Source organism: Elephas maximus, chromosome 22, assembly GCF_024166365.1.
Source record: "Elephas maximus indicus isolate mEleMax1 chromosome 22, mEleMax1 primary haplotype, whole genome shotgun sequence".
Classification (NCBI taxonomy): Eukaryota; Metazoa; Chordata; class Mammalia; order Proboscidea; family Elephantidae; genus Elephas; species Elephas maximus.
The window spans coordinates 5,154,879-5,174,732 of NC_064840.1; the positions used below are offsets into that span (position 1 = coordinate 5,154,879).

The following is a 19,854-nucleotide window of genomic DNA, read 5'->3' on the forward strand; positions in this document are numbered from 1 at the left end:
GGGGCTTTTTTCCTTCTTTTCCATTTAGCTGACTCCAGTTCACACTCCTGGAGCAATTCTTTTATCATTATGTTTTTGAATGAGCATTAGGAAATGGTATAACATCTAAACCCAGTTATGGGACGGCTGCTGCGATAGGCTTATGGAATACGTTCGCCGGTTCACACGTGCTATGATGACACTCAGCTGTGGGCAGTTGAATCGAGCATGTTAGAAGGGTGGCCGCCCGCTCCACAGTGACCGCATAAAAGAGCATTTAGAAAATGCATGGCCCTGGTCTCATCCAGCAAAGATGGTTATTTCTGGTCATTTGCAAAGTGTACCCAGTGGACACACACTCTCCTTGACAATTTACAATTGCTCCTTCCAGCTCTGAGCAGACAGACCAGCCCAGGGAAACCATGTGTAATATATAACTGAGGCAACAGCTGTTTCCAGAACACCTTACAAACCAGTCACCATTCGGCGGACTCTGTGGGTGTCAGAGTTGAACTGTGCCCCACAGGGTTTCTAAGGGCTGATCGCTCAGAAGTAGATGGCCAGGCCTTTCTTCCAGGGTGCCTCTGGATGCACGTGAACCTCCAACCTCTTCCTCAGCAGCTGAGCATGTTAACCATCCGCATTACCCGGGGACTGACACCCAGCCACAAGCTGGAGTCAGAACGTATAGCATCCTGAGCACCCGCCACCCTTTATGGTCCACCTGTGTTTGGTGGGCATCTACTAGGATGACTATCACTACACATCAGCCCTGTGCCTTGTCCATCCTGTGAGCCAGAAAGGCTACCCTATTCTCTCCTGTGTCTCCTAATGCTTTAAACTAATAGTGACCGCTACAATTGTCGACAGCCAGATTAATTCTTGCCAGTTCACACGGTGGCCTCTAATCGCCACAAACTTGTGGGCCTGGGATTACTGGACCAATTTCACAAACGGGGAGACGGAAAAACAGAAGCATTAAGTGACTCGCCCAAGGTCATATGGCTCAGGTGTTGAGCTCCACACATTGGGTGCTCACCTCTGCCCAGCCTTGTACTGACTGGCTCTCGTGTACTTACATTTGCAATCACCCAAGTCAACTTGAAACCCTCTGCTGCTTGCGAAATCAGAAGAGGGATGGGAAAAATGCATAAACATACACATACACAGACACACATACATGCACACATAAACACATGCACACACACGTCCACACACATACACAGGATCTTATACACACACACATCTTTGTTTTCATTCACCTCTAACTGAAACCTAACATTTCCTTCAATGATTGATGTGGAGAGACACAGTACCAGCCTTTTCCCACCAACAGAAAGTACAGATATTTTCATATCACAGTACGGTTGTTATAGGTATATCAAAATGGCATTTATGCTCAATCACTACTTTGATGTTCCAGTAGTTATTATTCCTACCACTAGGCCTTGTTTTGCAATGCAAAGATAAAATAGTACATATGTTACTCTATCACGAATTTGCTTTTATAAATATTTTGATAGCTATATATCAATATGGAGCCCTGGTGGCACAATGGTAGCTATGGCTGCTACCAGCTACCTGTGCCTACTCCAATCACCCCTGCCTGTCTAGGACTGTAGGTGAGAGCCTGCACCACACACTTCGTGACTGACTACCTGGACACTTGAGCTGAATCCATACAAGAAAAGTAAACACACTCTTGAGCTCACATACCTAGTAACAGCTCTGACCATCTGGTGACAGGATGTGAGAGCTTCAAAGGCGCCAATAATCAAACTAGCTCACACAACCAGCCTATTTGGGCATATCAAAACAAAACAAAACAAGAAGCTAGGACACAGTAAGCAAACATAAAATAAATAAATATAGTAACTTACTGATGGCTCAGCGACAACAGTCAATACCGAATCACATAAAAAGAAAGACTACGACGACTTCAGCAAGCAGCCGAAACAAAGAACCAAAAAGCCTTCCAGAGGAAGAAAATTTCTTGGAATTACTGGAGGTAGAATTCAAAAGATTAATATACAGAGCTCTTCAAGAGATCAGGAAGGAGATCAAGCAAAACACAGGAAAAGCCGAGGAACATGTGGACAAAGCAATAGAGGAACTTAAGAAGGTTATACAAGAGCAAAATGACAAATTTAACAGGCTTCAAGAATCCACAGATAGACAGCAAACAGAAATCCAAAAGATTAACAATAAAATTTCAGGATTAGGCAACTCACTAGAAAGTCATAGGAGCAGAATTGAGGCAACGAACGTCAGAATTAGTGAGATTGAAGATAAAGCACTTGACACCAACTTATTTGAGGAAAAACCAGGTGAAAGATTTTTTTTTTTATGAAGAAACCCTAAGAATTGTATGGGACTCTATCAAAAAGAATAACTTCCGAGTGATTGGAATACCAGAACGGGGCAGGGGGAGGGGTGGATAACAGAAAATACAGATAGAATTGTTGAAGATTAGCTTGCAGAAAACTTCCCTGATATCGTGAAAGATGAGAAGGTATCTATCCAAGAAGCTCATCGAACCCCACACAAGGTAGATCCCAAAAGAAAGTCACCAAGACATATTGTAATCAAACTTACCAAAACCAAAGATAAAGAGAGAATTTTAAGAGCTGCTAGGGATAAATGAAGTCAGCTGCAAAGGAGAGTCCATAAGACTAAGCTCAGACTACTTGGCAGAAACCATGCAGGGAAGAAGGCAATGGGGAAAAAATTGCCAACCGAGAATTATATATCCAGCAAAACTCTCTCTCAAATATGATGGCAAAATTAGGGCATTTCCAGATAAGCAGAAGTGTACAGAATTTGTAAAAACCAAACCAAAATTACAAGAAATACTAAAGGGAGTCTTCCAGTTAGAAAATCAGTAACAACAGATAATAATCAAAGACTAGAACACGAGACAGAACAACCAGATATCAACCCAGATAGAGAAGTCACAAATAAATCAAGGCTAAAACACTGAAAATAGGGAAACACAAGTCAATATATAAAAGATGACAACATTAAAAAAAAGAGGGACTAAATAATGTAGTCACAGATCTTTCATATGGAGAGAAAGTCAGGGTGATATAAAGAAATAAAATAATAGTTTAAACTTAGAAAAATAGAGATAAATATTTAGGTAACCACAAAGGAAACTAACAGCCCTACACATCAAAATAAGAGCTGTGGCTGCGAACCAAAAGGCTGGCAGTTTGACAACCAAACACTTCGAGGGACAGTGCAGCAGGGGCGGGGGATCTGGGGACCATGGTGTCAGGAGACATCTAGGTCAATTGGGGTAGCAAAGTTTATTAAGAAAATGTCCTGCATCCCACTTTGGTGAGTGGCATCTGGGGTCTTAAAACCTAGCATCAATTGGTCCCAACCCACGTGGAGCAAAGGAGAATGAGAAACACCAAAGACACAAGGAAAATATTAGTCCAAGAGGCAAAAGGGGCCACATACACCAAAGACTCCATCAGCCTGAGACCAAAAGAACTAGATGGTACCTGGCTACCACCAATGACCGCACTGACAGGGAACACAGCAGAGAGTCCCTGATGGAGCAGGAGAAAAGTGGGGTGGAGGACTCAAATTCTCATAAAAAGACCGGACTTAATGGTCTGACTGAGGCTGGAAGAACCCCAGAAGACACGGACCCTGGACTCTCTTTTATCCCAGAACTGAAACCATTCCCGGAGCCAACTCTTCAGACAAGGAATAGACTGGACTATAAGACATCAAATGACACTGGTGAGGAGTGTGCTTCTTAGATCAAGTAGATACATGAGACTAAATGGGCAGCTCCTGTCTGGAGGCGAGGTGAGAAGGCAGAAAGGGACAGGAGCTTGTTGAACGGACACGGGAAATCTGGGGTGGAAAGGAGGAGTGTGCTGTCACATTATAGGGAGAACAACTAGGGTCACACAATTATGTGTGTATAAATTTTTGTGTGAGAAACTAACTTTAGCTGTAAACTTCCACCTAAAGCACAATTGAATAAAAAAAAAAGGTCGGCAGTTCAAATCCACCAGCTGCTCCTTGAAAACCCTGTGGGGCTGTTCTACTCTGTCCTATATGGTAGTTATGGGTCAGAATCAACTCAATGCCAATGTTTTTTGTTTTTTGTTTTTTTTAATATCAATATAATCGTTTTTCATTTTAATTTTTTCAATTTTATGCATTTAAGTAACACCGACTGACAGAGGCCACCAGACACAAAGAAGTAAGAGCCCGCTGTACTGTTTTGCAGATGGACATTGGTGCCAGGATGCCTGGGCTTGAACCTGCCTCTTAAGTAGGGATGAAATAACTTTGGGCAAGTTATATATTTTCTCTATTCCTCAGTTTCTTTGGTTAGCAATCGTAGCTCTTATCCACTACGCCACCAGGGTTTCCTCCTAATCCCTAAAAAAAATAAGGACCTGTTAATATGTTGCATTACATGGCAATAGAGACTTTGCTGATGGGATTCAGTTAAGGATTTTGAGACGGGAGATGAGCCTGGATTATCCAGGTGAGCCCAATGGAATCACAAGAGTCCTTATAAGAAGGAGGCAGGAGGGTCAGAGTCAGAGAAGGAGACATGACGACGGAAGCAGAGGTTGGAGTGATGTGATTACTAGAAGTGGGCCACAAGCCAAAAAATGTGGGGGCCTCAAGAAGCTGGAAAAGACTCCCCTGAAGTCTCCAGAAGGAACAAGCCCTGCAGACACTTGGATTTTAGCACCATAAGACCCAATTTTTGATTGGCTCAGGCACCACTGGGAGCCCTGGTGGTGCAGTGGGTAAGAGCTCAGCTGCAAACCAAAAGGTTGGCAGTTGGAATCCACCAGCCACTCCGTGGAAACCCTATGGGGCACTTCTACTCTGTCCTATAGAGTCGCTATGAGTTGGAATTGACTCAACGGCAATGGGTTTGGGTTTGAAGACCCATTTTTGACTCCTCGCCCCCAGGACTGTAGGATAGCAAGTTTGTGTTGATTTAGACCACTAAGCTGGTTATGGTTTGTTACAGCAGCCGCTAGAAGCTCATAGACACTGAGAGTGGTGGCTGGCACTGGAAACCCACTAAACATTTCTGCTATGACCAAGGACTGCTGAAACTACCCCTGCCTTCCTCACCAGTCCTCTCTGTCTCTTACCCTCTCCCCTTGCTCTCTACATCCCAGTGCCCTGGGCTTCTTCCTGCCTCAAGCACACCAAGCTGACTTCTCCTTGAAGACACATACTCTTCGCTCTGCCTGGAATGCTCTTTCTCCGGAGCTTCTGTAGCTTGCTCTCCCTTCTCATCTAGTCCTCAGAGCAAACGCCAGCTCCTTAGAAAAGGCCTTCCTGACACTGCCACCTCCTTAGTTACTCTGTGTGGTTCCTCCACAGTGCCCGCCATCACCTGAAACAACTGAGTGTATGATTTGTTCACTGGGTTTGTCAGCGTCCTCCTCTAGACTGCTGCACCATGAGAGCTGGGACCCTGTTTGTTACACACCCCCATTGTCACAATCAGAAGAACAGTGTCTGGCCCACAGTACTCATGCAAATATTGCCTGAAATTAAAAAAAAGTATTCGCACCAGGTCTTGCTGTAAGGTTTCCAGGCAAAAATGGCTGAAAAGGCCAATGGTTATCTGCATGCTCTGGCCTATGCTGAAGCCGTGTTCCTAGTTGCTTAGAAACTCACCGAGTGTGTTCATTTTTGTTATTCCAACCTTTTTGAAAGATAACGTGTTTTTTATCTGCATGGGCAGAGCTGGGCTTTTTAGTTTTAAGAACTGCAGTTGAATGGCAGGCTCCAGCCGTAAACTCCGTGCCACCCACGGAAATAAATCTCTAAGCTCAGGGTTCAGTAATTGGACGTAAAACTGAAGAGAAGTGAAAGGGAAAGAAGGGGCATTGTGAAAATAAAAATGGAAACTTGTGCTTTCAAGGGGAAAAAAGAGAAAGAAAGAAGAAGAAGGGAAAATAAAGAAACGGCCATATTAGTTAGCACTTGCCGACCATGGAGAGGGAAGCAAAAAGGCTGGTAGAGATTATAAAGATGACGTGGACAGCACTATTATCCAGGGCTGCACACCTACCCTTTGAAACTGCTCTTTTGGAGACTCAATATTTGAAGTTTGTAACCATCAGTGCTGCTCTATTAGAAATAGAAATATTAGACCCAAATGACAGCCAAGGCCCGGTGATATCAACCCCAAATTTTCCATCAGTTCCACGTTCTCCCTTTCCATTCACCAAAAAGTGATGAATACAGGACACAGTGTATGAAAAAGGTCTTGCCAAAATGGTTACCCCAGGAGACAAGAACAATTCCCCCCAAAAGCCCAGTAACAACAAAATAATTGCTCCCATTCACAGAACCTCTCTTTATACACCTGTTGTATATGTGAGTATATGTTGTATATGTAAGTCAGTTCTGACTCACAGCAACACCATGTATAACAGAAGGAAGTGTTCCTGGGTCTTGCACCACCCTCACTACAGTAGGTATGTTTGAACCCATTGTTGAAGCCACTGTGTCAGTTCATCTCACTGAGGGTCTTCCCCTTTTTCACTGACCCTTTACTTCATTAAGCATGGTTTCCTTCTCCAGGGATAACATGTCCTGATAACACGTCCAAAGTAAATGAGGTGAAGTCTTGCCATCCTCGCTTCTAAGGAGCATTCTGGCTGTACATCTCCCAAGACAGATTTGTTGGTTCTTCGGACAGTCCATGGTATATTGAGTATTCTTCGCCAACACCATAATTCAGGTGCATCAATTCTTCTTCGGTCTTCCTTATTCGTTGTCCAGCTTTCGCATGCATATGAGGTGATCGAAAATACCATGGCTTAGGTCAGGTGCACTTTAATAATCAAAGTGATATCCGTGCTTTTCAAAAATTTAAAGAGGTCTTTTGCAGCAGATTTGCCCAATGCAATAAAGAAACAAACAAACAAAACATTGCCTTCAAGTCAATTCCAAATCATAGGAACCCTATAGGACACAGGAAAACTGCCCTACAGGGCTTCCGAGGACCAGATGGTAGATTTGAGCTACCTACCCTTGGGTTAGCAGCCAAGCTCTTAACCACTGTGCCATGAGGGCTCTGCCCAATGTAATACATTGTTTGATTTCTTGACTGCTACTTCCATGGGCATCGAATGGGGATCCCAGTAGAATGAAATCCTTGACAACTTTGATACTTTCTTCATTTATCATGACGTTGCTTGTTGGTCCAGTTGCGAGGATTTTTGTTTTCTTTATTTTGAAGTGTAATCCATATTAAAGGCTGTAGTCTTTGATGTAGTCTTTACTGATGAAGTAAGTGCTTCAAGTCTTCCTCACTTTCAGCAGCAAGTCTGTGTCATCTGCATATTGTAGGTTGTTAATGCGTCTTCCTCCAATCCTGATGCTGCATTCCTCTTCATATAGTCCAGCTTCTCAGATTATCTGCTCAGTATACAGATTGAATAAGTACAGTGAAAGAATAAAACCCTGACTCACACCTTTTCAATTTTAAACCGCAGAGTATCCCCTTGTTCTGTTCAAATGACTGCCTCTTGGTCTATGTACAGGTTCCTGATAAGCACAATAAAGTGTTCTGGAATTGCCATTCCTCGCAACATTATCCATAATTTGTTAAGATCTACACAGTCGAATGCTTTTGCATAGTCAAGAAAACACAGGTAAACACCCTTCTGGTATTCTCTGCTTTCAGCCAGGATCCATCTGACGTCAGCAATGACATTCTTCATTCCGTGTCTTCTTCTGGATCTGGTTCAAATCTCTGCAGTTCCCTGTCAGTATACGGCCATAGCCATTTCTGAAGTATCTTCAGCAAAACTTTGCTTGCGTGTGATACTAATGACTTACTTACTACAGGATGCTAAAATTGAAGCTCGGGCCAGGGATTTTTTTTTTTAAGCTAAGTTGGTAGTTTATTTGCAACAGTTCTTCTAAGTATAAGGATTCTTGCATCAAGTGAACGAAGGCTCAGATGAGGGAGAAAAAAGGTACTTGTCAGTTTGAAAGTCACAGTTTATCTTTTCTATAATTGGATTCGGAGAAAAATGAGGAACCCACTGGTAGCAGGAAGAAGCAAGAGTCTTCTCGAGTCTGGCATTTGATGAGATAGATGTTCAGTTACTGTGCATTTCCATTGTTTTTCCAGGGCAGAACATATAGCAGAGACTTGCGAACACGCATGCCTGAAGCCAGGTTACTCTTATGTTCTATAACTATGTTGCTTGCAGGGCTGTTGTTGCCACAGTAGTTGGCTGTGCCCCAGACAAATAGGGTGCTGATCTGTTCCCATAAATCTTTATCCCAGTCTTTGTCACAAGAAGGGCACTGCCATGTGCTCTTAGCCAGAGTCTCTTGTCCAAGGTTCCTCATTTGGTTGACAACATGCTGCTCAATACAACTTTTGTCATCACGGCTTGAGATATGATGGCTGATTTCACCTGAGGAACCTGGTGGTGAGCACTGAAGGGACAAGGAGCCACCTTGTTTGTGACATCAGGATGATTCTGTCCTTGATACAATGATAAAGAAACCTGTCACAACTACTTATCTCAGCTGTGACAACATTCAAGCAGCCATAGACAGCTCATAACCCATGAACATGGTTGTGACCCAATAAAACTTTATTTACAAAAATAGGCACTAGGCGACATACATAACAATCTACGAACCCTGAACAACAAACACAGATTTAGAGACGGAGAACGAACTAATACGGGGAAGCAGCGATTGTTTCCAGAGCCTGGAGCCAGCATACCAGTCAGGTACGGCACAAGCACAGAGACCTGCTCCACCCCCCTGAACTAACCCCGGGAGGGGGACTAGCCGGTTCCACGGGCGGCGTGGGACGCAGCCGTTAGGAGAAGTCCCCGGGAGGCAGTGACTGATCTTGGAGCAGAAAGAGTAGCATCCGAGCCGGGGAACCGTCCCACAGGGATTTGGACTGCACGCAGGTACGCCATAAACACGGAGAGTTGCTCCACCCCCTGAACTAACCCCGGGAAGGTGACCATCCGGGTCGCGCGGGCGGCGTGGGACGCAGCTGGTAGGAGAAGTCCCCGGGAGGCAGCGACTGGTATTGGAGCGGGGAGAACAGCGTTCCAGCCGGGACACTCGGTCGCGGCACAAGCACGGGGAGCTACTCCACCCATCTGAACTAACCCCGGGAGGGGGCCCACCTGGTTCACGGGGGCGGCACGGCCACGCGGCTGGAGGGACGAGAAGTCCCCGGGAGGCAGCGACTGATTTTGGAGTCGAGAGTGCACCGTCCCAGTAGGGGAGCCTTGACGCTGGGCGTGGGGCTGGAAGCGGAGGATCTGACCGTGACTCCAGCGGGCCAGACCCCCCGGGGGCAATCTCCACACAGACAGCACACATAGGCGACGCGCCCGCGGGAATCTCAGATATAAGAGTCATTCCAAGCAAGACAAGCAACTCTGGCTATATTCTGAGGTGCTACTCTCCTATCTCTCTGTTCCCTCCCCCACCCTCCCCAGGCGGCTTCATTAACATCTGAATAGCCTGAGCCAGAGGGAGAACTCTGATAGGGATCTGACTGCAGTTTTTTTTTAGCGGATTTTCTGGAAAAACTAGTTTCCCAGTGATGGCTCGGAGACAACAATCCATATCAAACCACTTAAAGAAGCAGACCGTGACAGCTTCTCCAACTCCCCAAACAAAAGAATCAAAATCTTTCCCAAATGAAGATACAATTTTGGAATTATCAGATACAGAATATAAAAAACTAATTTACAGAATGCTTAATGATATCACAAATGAAATTAGGATATCTGCAGAAAAAGCCAAGGAACACACTGATAAAACTGTTGAAGAACTCAAAAAGATTATTCAAGAACATACTGGAAAAATTAATAAGTTGCAAGAATCCATAGAGAGACAACATGTAGAAATCCAAAAGATTAACAATAAAATAACAGAATTAGACAACACACTAGGAAGTCAGAGGAGCAGACTCGAGCAATTAGAATGCAGACTGGGACATCTGGAGGACCAGGGAATCAACACCAACATAGCTGAAAAAAAATCAGATAAAAGAATTAAAAAAAATGAAGAAACCCTAAGAATTATGTGGGACTCTATCAAGAAGGATAACCTGCGGGTGATTGGAGTCCCAGAACAGGGAGGGGGGACAGAAAACACAGAGAAAATAGTTGAAGAACTTCTGACAGAAAACTTCCCTGACATCATGAAAGACGAAAGGATATCTATCCAAGATGCTCATCGAACCCCATTTAAGATTGATCCAAAAAGAAAAACACCAAGACATATTATCATCAAACTCACCAAAACCAAAGATAAACAGAAAATTTTAAAAGCAGCCAGGGAGAAAAGAAAGGTTTCCTTCAAGGGAGAATCAATAAGAATATGTTCTGACTACTCAGCAGAAACCATGCAGGCAAGAAGGGAATGGGACGACATATACAGAACACTGAAGGAGAAGAACTGCCAACCAAGGATCATATATCCAGCAAAACTCTCTCTGAAATATGAAGGCGAAATTAAGATATTTACAGACAAACACAAGTTTAGAGAATTTGCAAAAACCAAACCAAAGCTACAAGAAATACTAAAGGATATTGTTTGGTCAGAGAACCAATAATATCAGATATCAGCACAACACAAGGTCACAAAACAGAACGTCCTGATATCAACTCAAATAGGGAAATCACAAAAACAAACAAATTAAGATTAATTAAAAAAAAAATACACATAACAGGGAATCATGGAAGTCAATAGGTAAAAGATCACAATAATCAAAAAGAGGGACTAAATACAGGAGGCATTGAACTGCCATATGGAGAGTGATACAAGGCGATATAGAACAATACAAGTTAGGTTTTTACTTAGAAAAATAGGGGTATATAATGAGGTAACCACAAAAAGGTATAACAACTCTATAACTCAAGACAAAAACCAAGAAAAACGTAACGACTCAACTAACATAAAGTCAAACACTATGAAAGTGAGGATCTCACAATTTACTAAGAAAAACGCCTCAGCACAAAAAAGTATGTGGAAAAATGAAATTGTCAACAACACACATAAAAAGGCATCAAAATGATAGCACTAAAAACTTATTTATCTATAATTACCCTGAATGTAAATGGACTAAATGCACCAATAAAGAGACAGAGAGTCACAGACTGGATAAAGAAACACGATCCATCTATATGCTGCCTACAAGAGACACACCTTAGACTTAGAGACACAAACAAACTAAAACTCAAAGGATGGAAAAAAGTATATCAAGCAAACAATAAGCAAAAAAGAAGAGGAGTAGCAATATTAATTTCTGACAAAATAGACTTTAGACTTAAATCCACCACAAAGGATAAAGAAGGACACTATATAATGATAAAAGGGACAATTGATCAGGAAGACATAACCATATTAAATATTTACGCACCCAATGACAGGGCTGCAAGATATATAAATCAAATTTTAACAGAACTGAAAAGCGAGATAGATACCTCCACAATTATAGTAGGAGACTTCAACACACCCCTTTCGGAGAAGGACAGGACATCCAGTAAGAAGCTCAACAGAGACACGGAAGATCTAATTACAACAATCAACCAACTTGACCTCATTGACTTATACAGAACTCTCCACCCAACTGCTGCAAAATATACTTTTTTTTCTAGCGCACATGGAACATTCTCTAGAATAGACCACATATTAGGTCATAAAACAAACCTTTGCAGAGTCCAAAACATCGAAATATTACAAAGCATCTTCTCAGACCACAAGGCAATAAAACTAGAGATCAATAACAGAAGAACGAGGGAAAAGAAATCAAATACTTGGAAAATGAACAATACCCTCCTGAAAAAAGACTGGGTTATAGAAGACATCAAGGAGGGAATAAGGAAATTCATAGAAAGCAACGAGAATGAAAATACTTCCTATCAAAACCTCTGGGACACAGCAAAAGCAGTGCTCAGAGGCCAATTTATATCAATAAATGCACACATACAAAAAGAAGAAAGAGCCAAAATCAGAGAACTGTCCCTACAACTTGAACAAATAGAAAGTGAGCAACAAAAGAATCCATCAGGCACCAGAAGAAAACAAATAATAAAAATTAGAGCTGAACTAAATGAATTAGAGAACAGAAAAACAATTGAAAGAATTAACAAAGCCAAAAGCTGGTTCTTTGAAAAAATTAACAAAATTGATAAACCATTGGCTAGACTGACTAAAGAAATACAGGAAAGGAAACAAATAACCCGAATAAGAAATGAGAAGGACCACATCACAACAGAACCAAATGAAATTAAAAGAATCATTTCAGATTATTATGAAAAATTGTACTCTAACAAATTTGAAAACCTAGAAGAAATGGATGAATTCCTTGAAAAACACTACCTACCTAAACTAACACATTCAGAAGCAGAACAACTAAATAGACCCATAACAAAAAAAGAGATTGAAACGGTAATCAAAAAACTCCCAACAAAAAAAAGTCCTGGCCCGGACGGCTTCACTGCAGAGTTCTACCAAATTTTCAGAGAAGAGTTAACACCGCTACTACTAAAGGTATTCCAAAGCATAGAAAATGACGGAATACTACCCAACTCATTCTATGAAGCCACCATCTCCCTGATACCAAAACCAGGTAAAGACATTACAAAAAAAGAAAATTATAGACCTATATCCCTCATGAACATTGATGCAAAAATCCTCAACAAAATTCTAGCCAATAGAATCCAACAACACATCAAAAAAATAATTCACCCTGATCAAGTGGGATTTATACCAGGTATGCAAGGCTGGTTTAATATCAGAAAAACCATTAATGTAATCCATCACATAAATAAAACAAAAGACAAAAACCACATGATCTTATCAATTGATGCAGAAAAGGCATTTGACAAAGTCCAACACCCATTTATGATAAAAACTCTTACCAAAATAGGAATTGAAGGAAAATTCCTCAACATAATAAAGGGCATCTATGCAAAGCCAACAGCCAATATCACTCTAAATGGAGAGAACCTGAAAGCATTTCCCTTGAGAACGGGAACCAGACAAGGATGCCCTTTATCACCGCTCTTATTCAACATCGTGTTGGAAGTCTTAGCCAGGGCAATCAGGCTAGACAAAGAAATAAAAGGTATCCGGATTGGCAAGGAAGAAGTAAAGTTATCACTATTTGCAGATGACATGATTATATACACAGAAAACCCTAAGGAATCCTCCAGAAAACTACTGAAACTAATAGAAGAGTTTGGCAGAGTCTCAGGTTATAAAATAAACATACAAAAATCACTTGGATTCCTCTACATCAACAAAAAGAACACCGAAGAGGAAATAACCAAATCAATACCATTCACGGTAGCCCCCAAGAAGATAAGATACTTAGGAATAAATCTTACCAAGGATGTAAAAGACCTATACAAAGAAAACTACAAAGCTCTACTACAAGAAATTCAAAAGGACATACTTAAGTGGAAAAACATACCTTGCTCATGGATAGGAAGACTTAACATAGTAAAAATGTCTATTCTACCAAAAGCCATCTATACATTTAACGCACTTCCGATCCAAATTCCAATGTCATATTTTAAGGGGATAGAGAAACAAATCACCAATTTCATATGGAAGGGAAAGAAGCCCCGGATAAGCAAAGCACTACTGAAAAAGAAGAAGAAAGTGGGAGGCCTCACCTTACCTGACTTCAGAACCTATTATACAGCCACAGTAGTCAAAACAGCCTGGTATTGGTACAACAACAGACACATAGACCAATGGAACAGAATTGAGAACCCAGACATAGATCCATCCACGTATGAGCAGCTGATATTTGACAAAGGACCAGTGTCAATTAACTGGGGAAAAGACAGCCTTTTTAACAAATGGTGCTGGCATAACTGGATATCCATTTGCAAAAAAATGAAACAGGACCCATACCTCACACCATGCACAAAAACTAACTCCAAGTGGATCAAAGACCTAAACATAAAGACTAAAACGATAAAGATCATGGAAGAAAAAATTGGGACAACCCTAGGAGCCCTAATACAAGGTATAAACAGAATACAAAACATTACCAAAAATGATGAAGAGAAACCCGATAACTGGGAGCTCCTAAAAATCAAACACCTATGCTCATCTAAAGACTTCACCAAAAGAGTAAAAAGACCACCTACAGATTGGGAAAGAATTTTCAGCTATGACATCTCCGACCAGCGCCTGATCTCTAAAATCTACATGATTCTGTCAAAACTCAACCACAAAAAGACAAACAACCCAATCAAGAAGTGGGCAAAGGATATGAACACACATTTCTCTAAAGAAGATATTCAGGCAGCCAACAGATACATGAGAAAATGCTCTCGATCATTAGCCATTAGAGAAATGCAAATTAAAACTACGATGAGATTCCATCTCACACCAGCAAGGCTGGCATTAATCCAAAAAACACAAAATAATAAATGTTGGAGAGGCTGCGGAGAGATTGGAACTCTCATACACTGCTGGTGGGAATGTAAAATGGTACAACCACTTTGGAAATCTATCTGGCGTTATCTTAAACAGTTAGAAATAGAACTACCATACAACCCAGAAATCCCACTCCTCGGAATATACCCTAGAGATACAAGAGCCTTCATACAAACAGATATATGCACACCCATGTTTATTGCAGCTCTGTTTACAATAGCAAAAAGTTGGAAGCAACCAAGGTGTCCATCAACGGATGAATGGGTAAATAAATTGTGGTATATTCACACAATGGAATACTACGCATCGATAAAGAACAGTGACGAATCTCTGAAACATTTCATAACATGGAGGAACCTGGAAGGCATTATGCTGAGCAAAATGAGTCAGAGGCAAAAGGACAAATACTGTATAAGACCACTATTATAAGATCTTGAGAAATAGTAAACCTGAGAAGAACACATACTTTTGTGGTTACGAGGGGGGGAGGGAGGGAGGGTGGGAGAGGGTTTTTTTATTGATTAATCAGTAGATAAGAACTGCTTTAGGTGAAGGGAAAGACAACACTCAATACATGGAAGGTCAGCTCAATTGGACTGGACCAAAAGCAAAGAAGTTTCCGGGATAAAATGAATGCTTCAAAGCTCAGCGGAGCAAGCGCGGGGGTCTGGGGAACATGGTTTGCGGGGACTTCTAAGTCAATTGGCAAAATAATTCTATTATGAAATCATTCTGCATCCCACTTTGAAATGTGGCGTCTGGGGTCTTAAATGCTAACAAGCAGCCATCTAAGATGCAGCAATTGGTCTCAACCCACCTGGAGCAAAGGAAAATGAAGAACACCAAGCCCACATGACAACTAAGAGCCCAAGAGACAGAAAGGGCCACATGAACAAGAGACCTACATCATCCTGAGACCAGAAGAACTAGTTGGTGCCCGGCCACAATCGATGACTGCCCTGACAGGGAGCTCAGCAGAGGACCCCTGAGGGAGCAGGAGAGCAGTGGGATGCAGACCCCAAATTCTCATAAGAAGACCAAACTTAATGGTCTGACTGAGACTGGAGGAATCCCGGCGGCCATGCTCTCCAGACCTTCTGTTGACACAGGACAGGAACCATCCCTGAAGACAACTCATCAGACATGAAAGGGACTGGTCAGCGGGTGGGAGAGAGACGCTGATGAAGAGTGAGCTAATTATATCAGGTGTACACTTGAGATTGTGTTGGCAACTCTTGTCTGGAGGGGGGATGGGAGGATAGAGAGAGAGGGAAGCCGGCAAAATTGTCAAGAAAGGAGAGACTGAAAGGGCTGACTCAAGACGGGGAGAGTAAGTGGGAGTAGGGAGTGAGATGTATGTAAACTTATATGTGACAGACTGATTGGATTTGTAAACGTTCACTTGAAGCTTAATAAAAGTTATTATAAAAAAAAAAAAAAATAGGCACTAGGCTGGATGTGGCCCGTGGGGCTGCACTTTCCCAACCCCTGGTCTACACTCATATTCTGGTCCCCGGCTCTGGCAGATAAACATGCATCTCTTCTCTGCTCCCCTGGGGACTGGTGCCTGCCCATCAGGAGGGCTCGGTGCTCTCCTTTCCAATCCCACCCTCACAGGCTTCAGGAGGCTTCAGAGCCCACACTGAACTGAGTGTCACAGGTTAGGCAGAGAACAAGGACGTGGAGTGGAGATCACCCAGCATCAAGCTGACCTGGGCTGATCTGGAAGAGCTCATAGGGAAAGGAATGCAGGACAATGTCCTTCTGTCCTGGAAGTCACATCCGTCTGCAGGGTCCTTTCCCACTGGGTGTGGCTCCCCATAAAGTAAAATGCAGATTGCTGCTGAAAGGGACAACCTCCATAAATCCAACCTTCAAGAACTATATGACCTCAGTACAATTGCCATTGAGCTGATCCTGACTCATGGTGACCCCACACGTGTCAGATGAAAACTGTGCTCCACAGGGTTTTCAACAGCTGATTTTTCAGAAGCAGATCACCAGGACTTTCTTCCGAGGTGCCTCTGGGTAGACTCAAACCTCCGGCCTTTTGGTTAGTAGCTAAGCAAGTTGACTGTTTGCACCACCCAGGGCCTTTATGACCCTGGTAGCTTGGATTAAAGTATGAGGTTTGTTCATCCAGTCAACAAATATTAACTGTTTCAGGCATTGTTCTTGGTCCTGGTACAGAGATATGAACATAACCAGCGAGATCCCTGCCCTCACTGATGGCAGATCCTAGGGAGGAAGACAGGATGAGTTTCCAACAGTGATAAGATCTCTGAAGAACACAAAACAGGAGAATAAGGTAGATAGAGTGATGGACAAGGAGAGGGCAGAAGGCCCATTTCAATCAAAGAGATGAGAGAAGTCCATGGAACAGCCAAGCTAAATACTGACAGAAGAGGAGGAGGCAGACGTGAGAGATGTAAAGAATTGCATTTCAGGCAAAGAGAATGGCCAACCACAAGGACCTGGGATGCAGAGTTTATTGTAGGGCGTTGGGTTCTCATTTGCAAGGGTCTGAACTCCAATGTCCAACCTGAGTGGTGGAGTATTTGGGTGTGGACCCCACACTTTGGTCTCAGACAAGAAGGTCAAACCAGAGCAGAACATATCTGTGCATTTCCTGGGTGTGACAAAGGGAATTAAGAATGTGACAGTTCCCACGGGTTTATGAGACCTGTGACCCAGCAGCACCTTCATTTTCAGGCTCTGGAACCTCGTCTATAACCCTTTCACAGGCATGGCCTCTGAGCCTGGTCATGAATGGAGGTTTAGCCAACCTCAGAAAAGATATCAGAGTACCTCCAGGCCAATGAGACAGAAAAACAAAGCCGTTTATGGACTCTTGGGACTCTATCCAGGTTCAGCTGCCAGCTCCCAACAAGGCTCTCTCCTTGCATCTGCATTCAGAGTTTGCTACCTCCCAGCTACCTGGGAACCTCAAGGTGAAGCTGATTGACAAGGGATTCACCACTAGGTCACAGAGTCGCTGTTCCCACCAACTACCCCAAATATATCTCATGATACCACCTTCACTTGGTGTAGCCTTGCTCCTGATATGCATGTAGATTAAGGCAATAAAGAATAAGGGCTCCCCAGGAAACAGTTCAGCCATATCCACAAATGAAAAGGGGTTTACATAGCAGACCCTAAGTAGCTCCCAAGGAGCCATTATGGACAGCAGGCACATAAAATGCAAGTTAAGTACATTTTCCTTGTTTGAACGATGTGTGTCAGCTGTATGAGAAACAATAGATTATAAAATGCTCTGTATGGTTTTTTTGTTTTGTTTTTTCTTTGCATTTTAAGAGTGTGTAAAGACAACTTCTTGGCAAAACTCTCTGTGAAGTTCCAACTTCTTACCATTGCGAGCGGGACAATGCCCACAAAGGTGGTCTGGCTGATGAAGATTTCAGAGACAACCAGCTCACTTGTGGAGTCCTCCACCGGGTACTCCACCTGCCAGGTGATCTGCTGGGCCCCAGCCAGGCCACTGCTGTTGTCAACTCCGAAGTCCACTTGCAAGATCTCATAGAAGGAGCCATTGGCCCTGGAAAACAAACACACGTCAAAGCGCAATTTAAAACCCAAAGCTCGGCAGAATGTCAAGACTGATATCAATCGCCACTTTCCTCTTTGACAACCAGAGGAATTACTGCTGAGTTCAACAAGGCACATGGCATCGTTGATGAAGCCTCATTTATAGCTGCTCACCGTGGACCACACCCTGGAGTGGGCTGGCAGGCCGTCTCCAGGGCTCTGTGACAGCGGATTGCTCTCCATGGGATGAGGCAGAATCTCATCTCTGGGTCCACCATCCACAGCTCTCCCCTCCCAGCCCACAAGTACACATGCCACAGTCCAAGCCCCCCACCCTGGGAATGTCCCCAAACCATCCCATCTGCTTCACCGTGACTCCAGTCCTGAGGATTCTGGCTGTTTCTGCTTCTACTTAGCTGGGTGTGTGCACACCAGTGGTTCACACTGAGATTTAGAATTTGGGGGGAAGAGTGGTGACTTCATGGGCTTGATTGAGGATGGGAGGGGGCTTCAGGAGCTGCCATGAGAGACATAATGAGGTGGTAGAGTTGACTTTCATTTCAGCATGGAATCTAAGAAAAGCCCACCTGTGTGCATTCACAGAGTGACGAGGCCGAGTGTGCGTTTGGGGAAGGTGGGTAGGGCACAAATAAGTGAAAAAGGTGTAACTGTCAATATTTTCATATATGGGGAGGCTCTCGCCATTGAGATGGATTTGTAAATTGTGGGTTGACTATTGCATTGACAGGGGAAGTTACTGGACAGAGAGTTTAAAAATCATCCAGTATTGATTTGCGAACGACTCCAGCTCTGTAAGCCTGTCTGCATAACCCCAAGACCAGCTGTCCCCAGATCCAAGGAATGTGTCAGCGGAGACGGACTCACAAGCTCCATGAGACCTGAGTCACATAACCCAGCCTGTGCTTTTGCTGCCAATGGGCCTGTCTGGACCAAGATGGGGTGGGGAGCCTCTCTCTGCCTCCCTGGGACCTGAGTACTGTCTGCAGTCAGACCCCAACATGCAGCCTCTGAGGGAAATGTTCTGAAGCAGAACTCGCTGCCTGCTGCTGGTCCAACAGAATTCTTCTACCATGGACAGCTCCCGTTTACTGTCCTTAAGACTTCTCTATGAACAGGCGTAGAGCTCTGGTGGTGCGGTGGTTAAGAGCTCAGCTGCCAACCAAAAGATCAGCAGTTCAAATCCACCAGCTGCTCCTTGGAAGCCCTATGGGCAGTTCTCCATCCTACAGGGTCACTATGAGTTGAAATCAACTCAACAGCACCCAAGAATAAAGGGGAAACCCACAACTGGATCCTTTGCCTTATATATGCTAAGAGGTCCCAGAGGCAGCGCTCAGCTCCAGCAATGGAATTGACAAAACCGAAGTGCATGGACCCGCCTGACATGAAAGTCTACCCAGAACAGAACTATGTTTGACTTCTTATAGAACTTGTCATTGATCATGTCCAACGTTCTTCCCACATAACAGAGGTTTGAAGAAACTCTCAGATACTGCACCGTCCCATAAGGCAGTGTCATGGATTGAGTTATGTCCCCCCAAAAATGTGTGTATCTATTGGGCTGGGCCATGATTCCTGGTATTGTGTGATTTTCCTACATGTTGTAAATCCTGCCTCTATGATGTTAATGAGGGAGGATGAGCAGCAGTTGTGTTAGTGAGGCAGGACTCAACCTACAAGACTGGATTGTGTCTTGAGGCAATCTCTTGAGATATAAAAGAGAGAAGCCAGCAGAAAGAAAGGGGGACCTTATACCACCAAGAAAGGAGTGCTGGGAGCAGAGTATGTCTGTTGGACCTGGGGTCCCTGTGCAGAGAAGCTCCTAGTCTAGGGGAAGAC

At 43.4% G+C, this 19,854-nt stretch overlaps 1 protein-coding gene across 1 annotated transcript in view; it reads right to left on the reverse strand.

Moving 5' to 3' along the window:
• LOC126065533 (transmembrane protein 132B) overlaps positions 1-19,854 on the reverse strand; it is a 432,522-nt gene that overhangs the window by 78,835 nt on the left and 333,833 nt on the right. Inside the window, exon 4 of the mRNA XM_049865632.1 lies at positions 17,818-18,004. Coding sequence (XP_049721589.1) covers positions 17,818-18,004 — 187 coding nt within the window. The remainder of the gene's footprint in view (positions 1-17,817; positions 18,005-19,854) is intronic.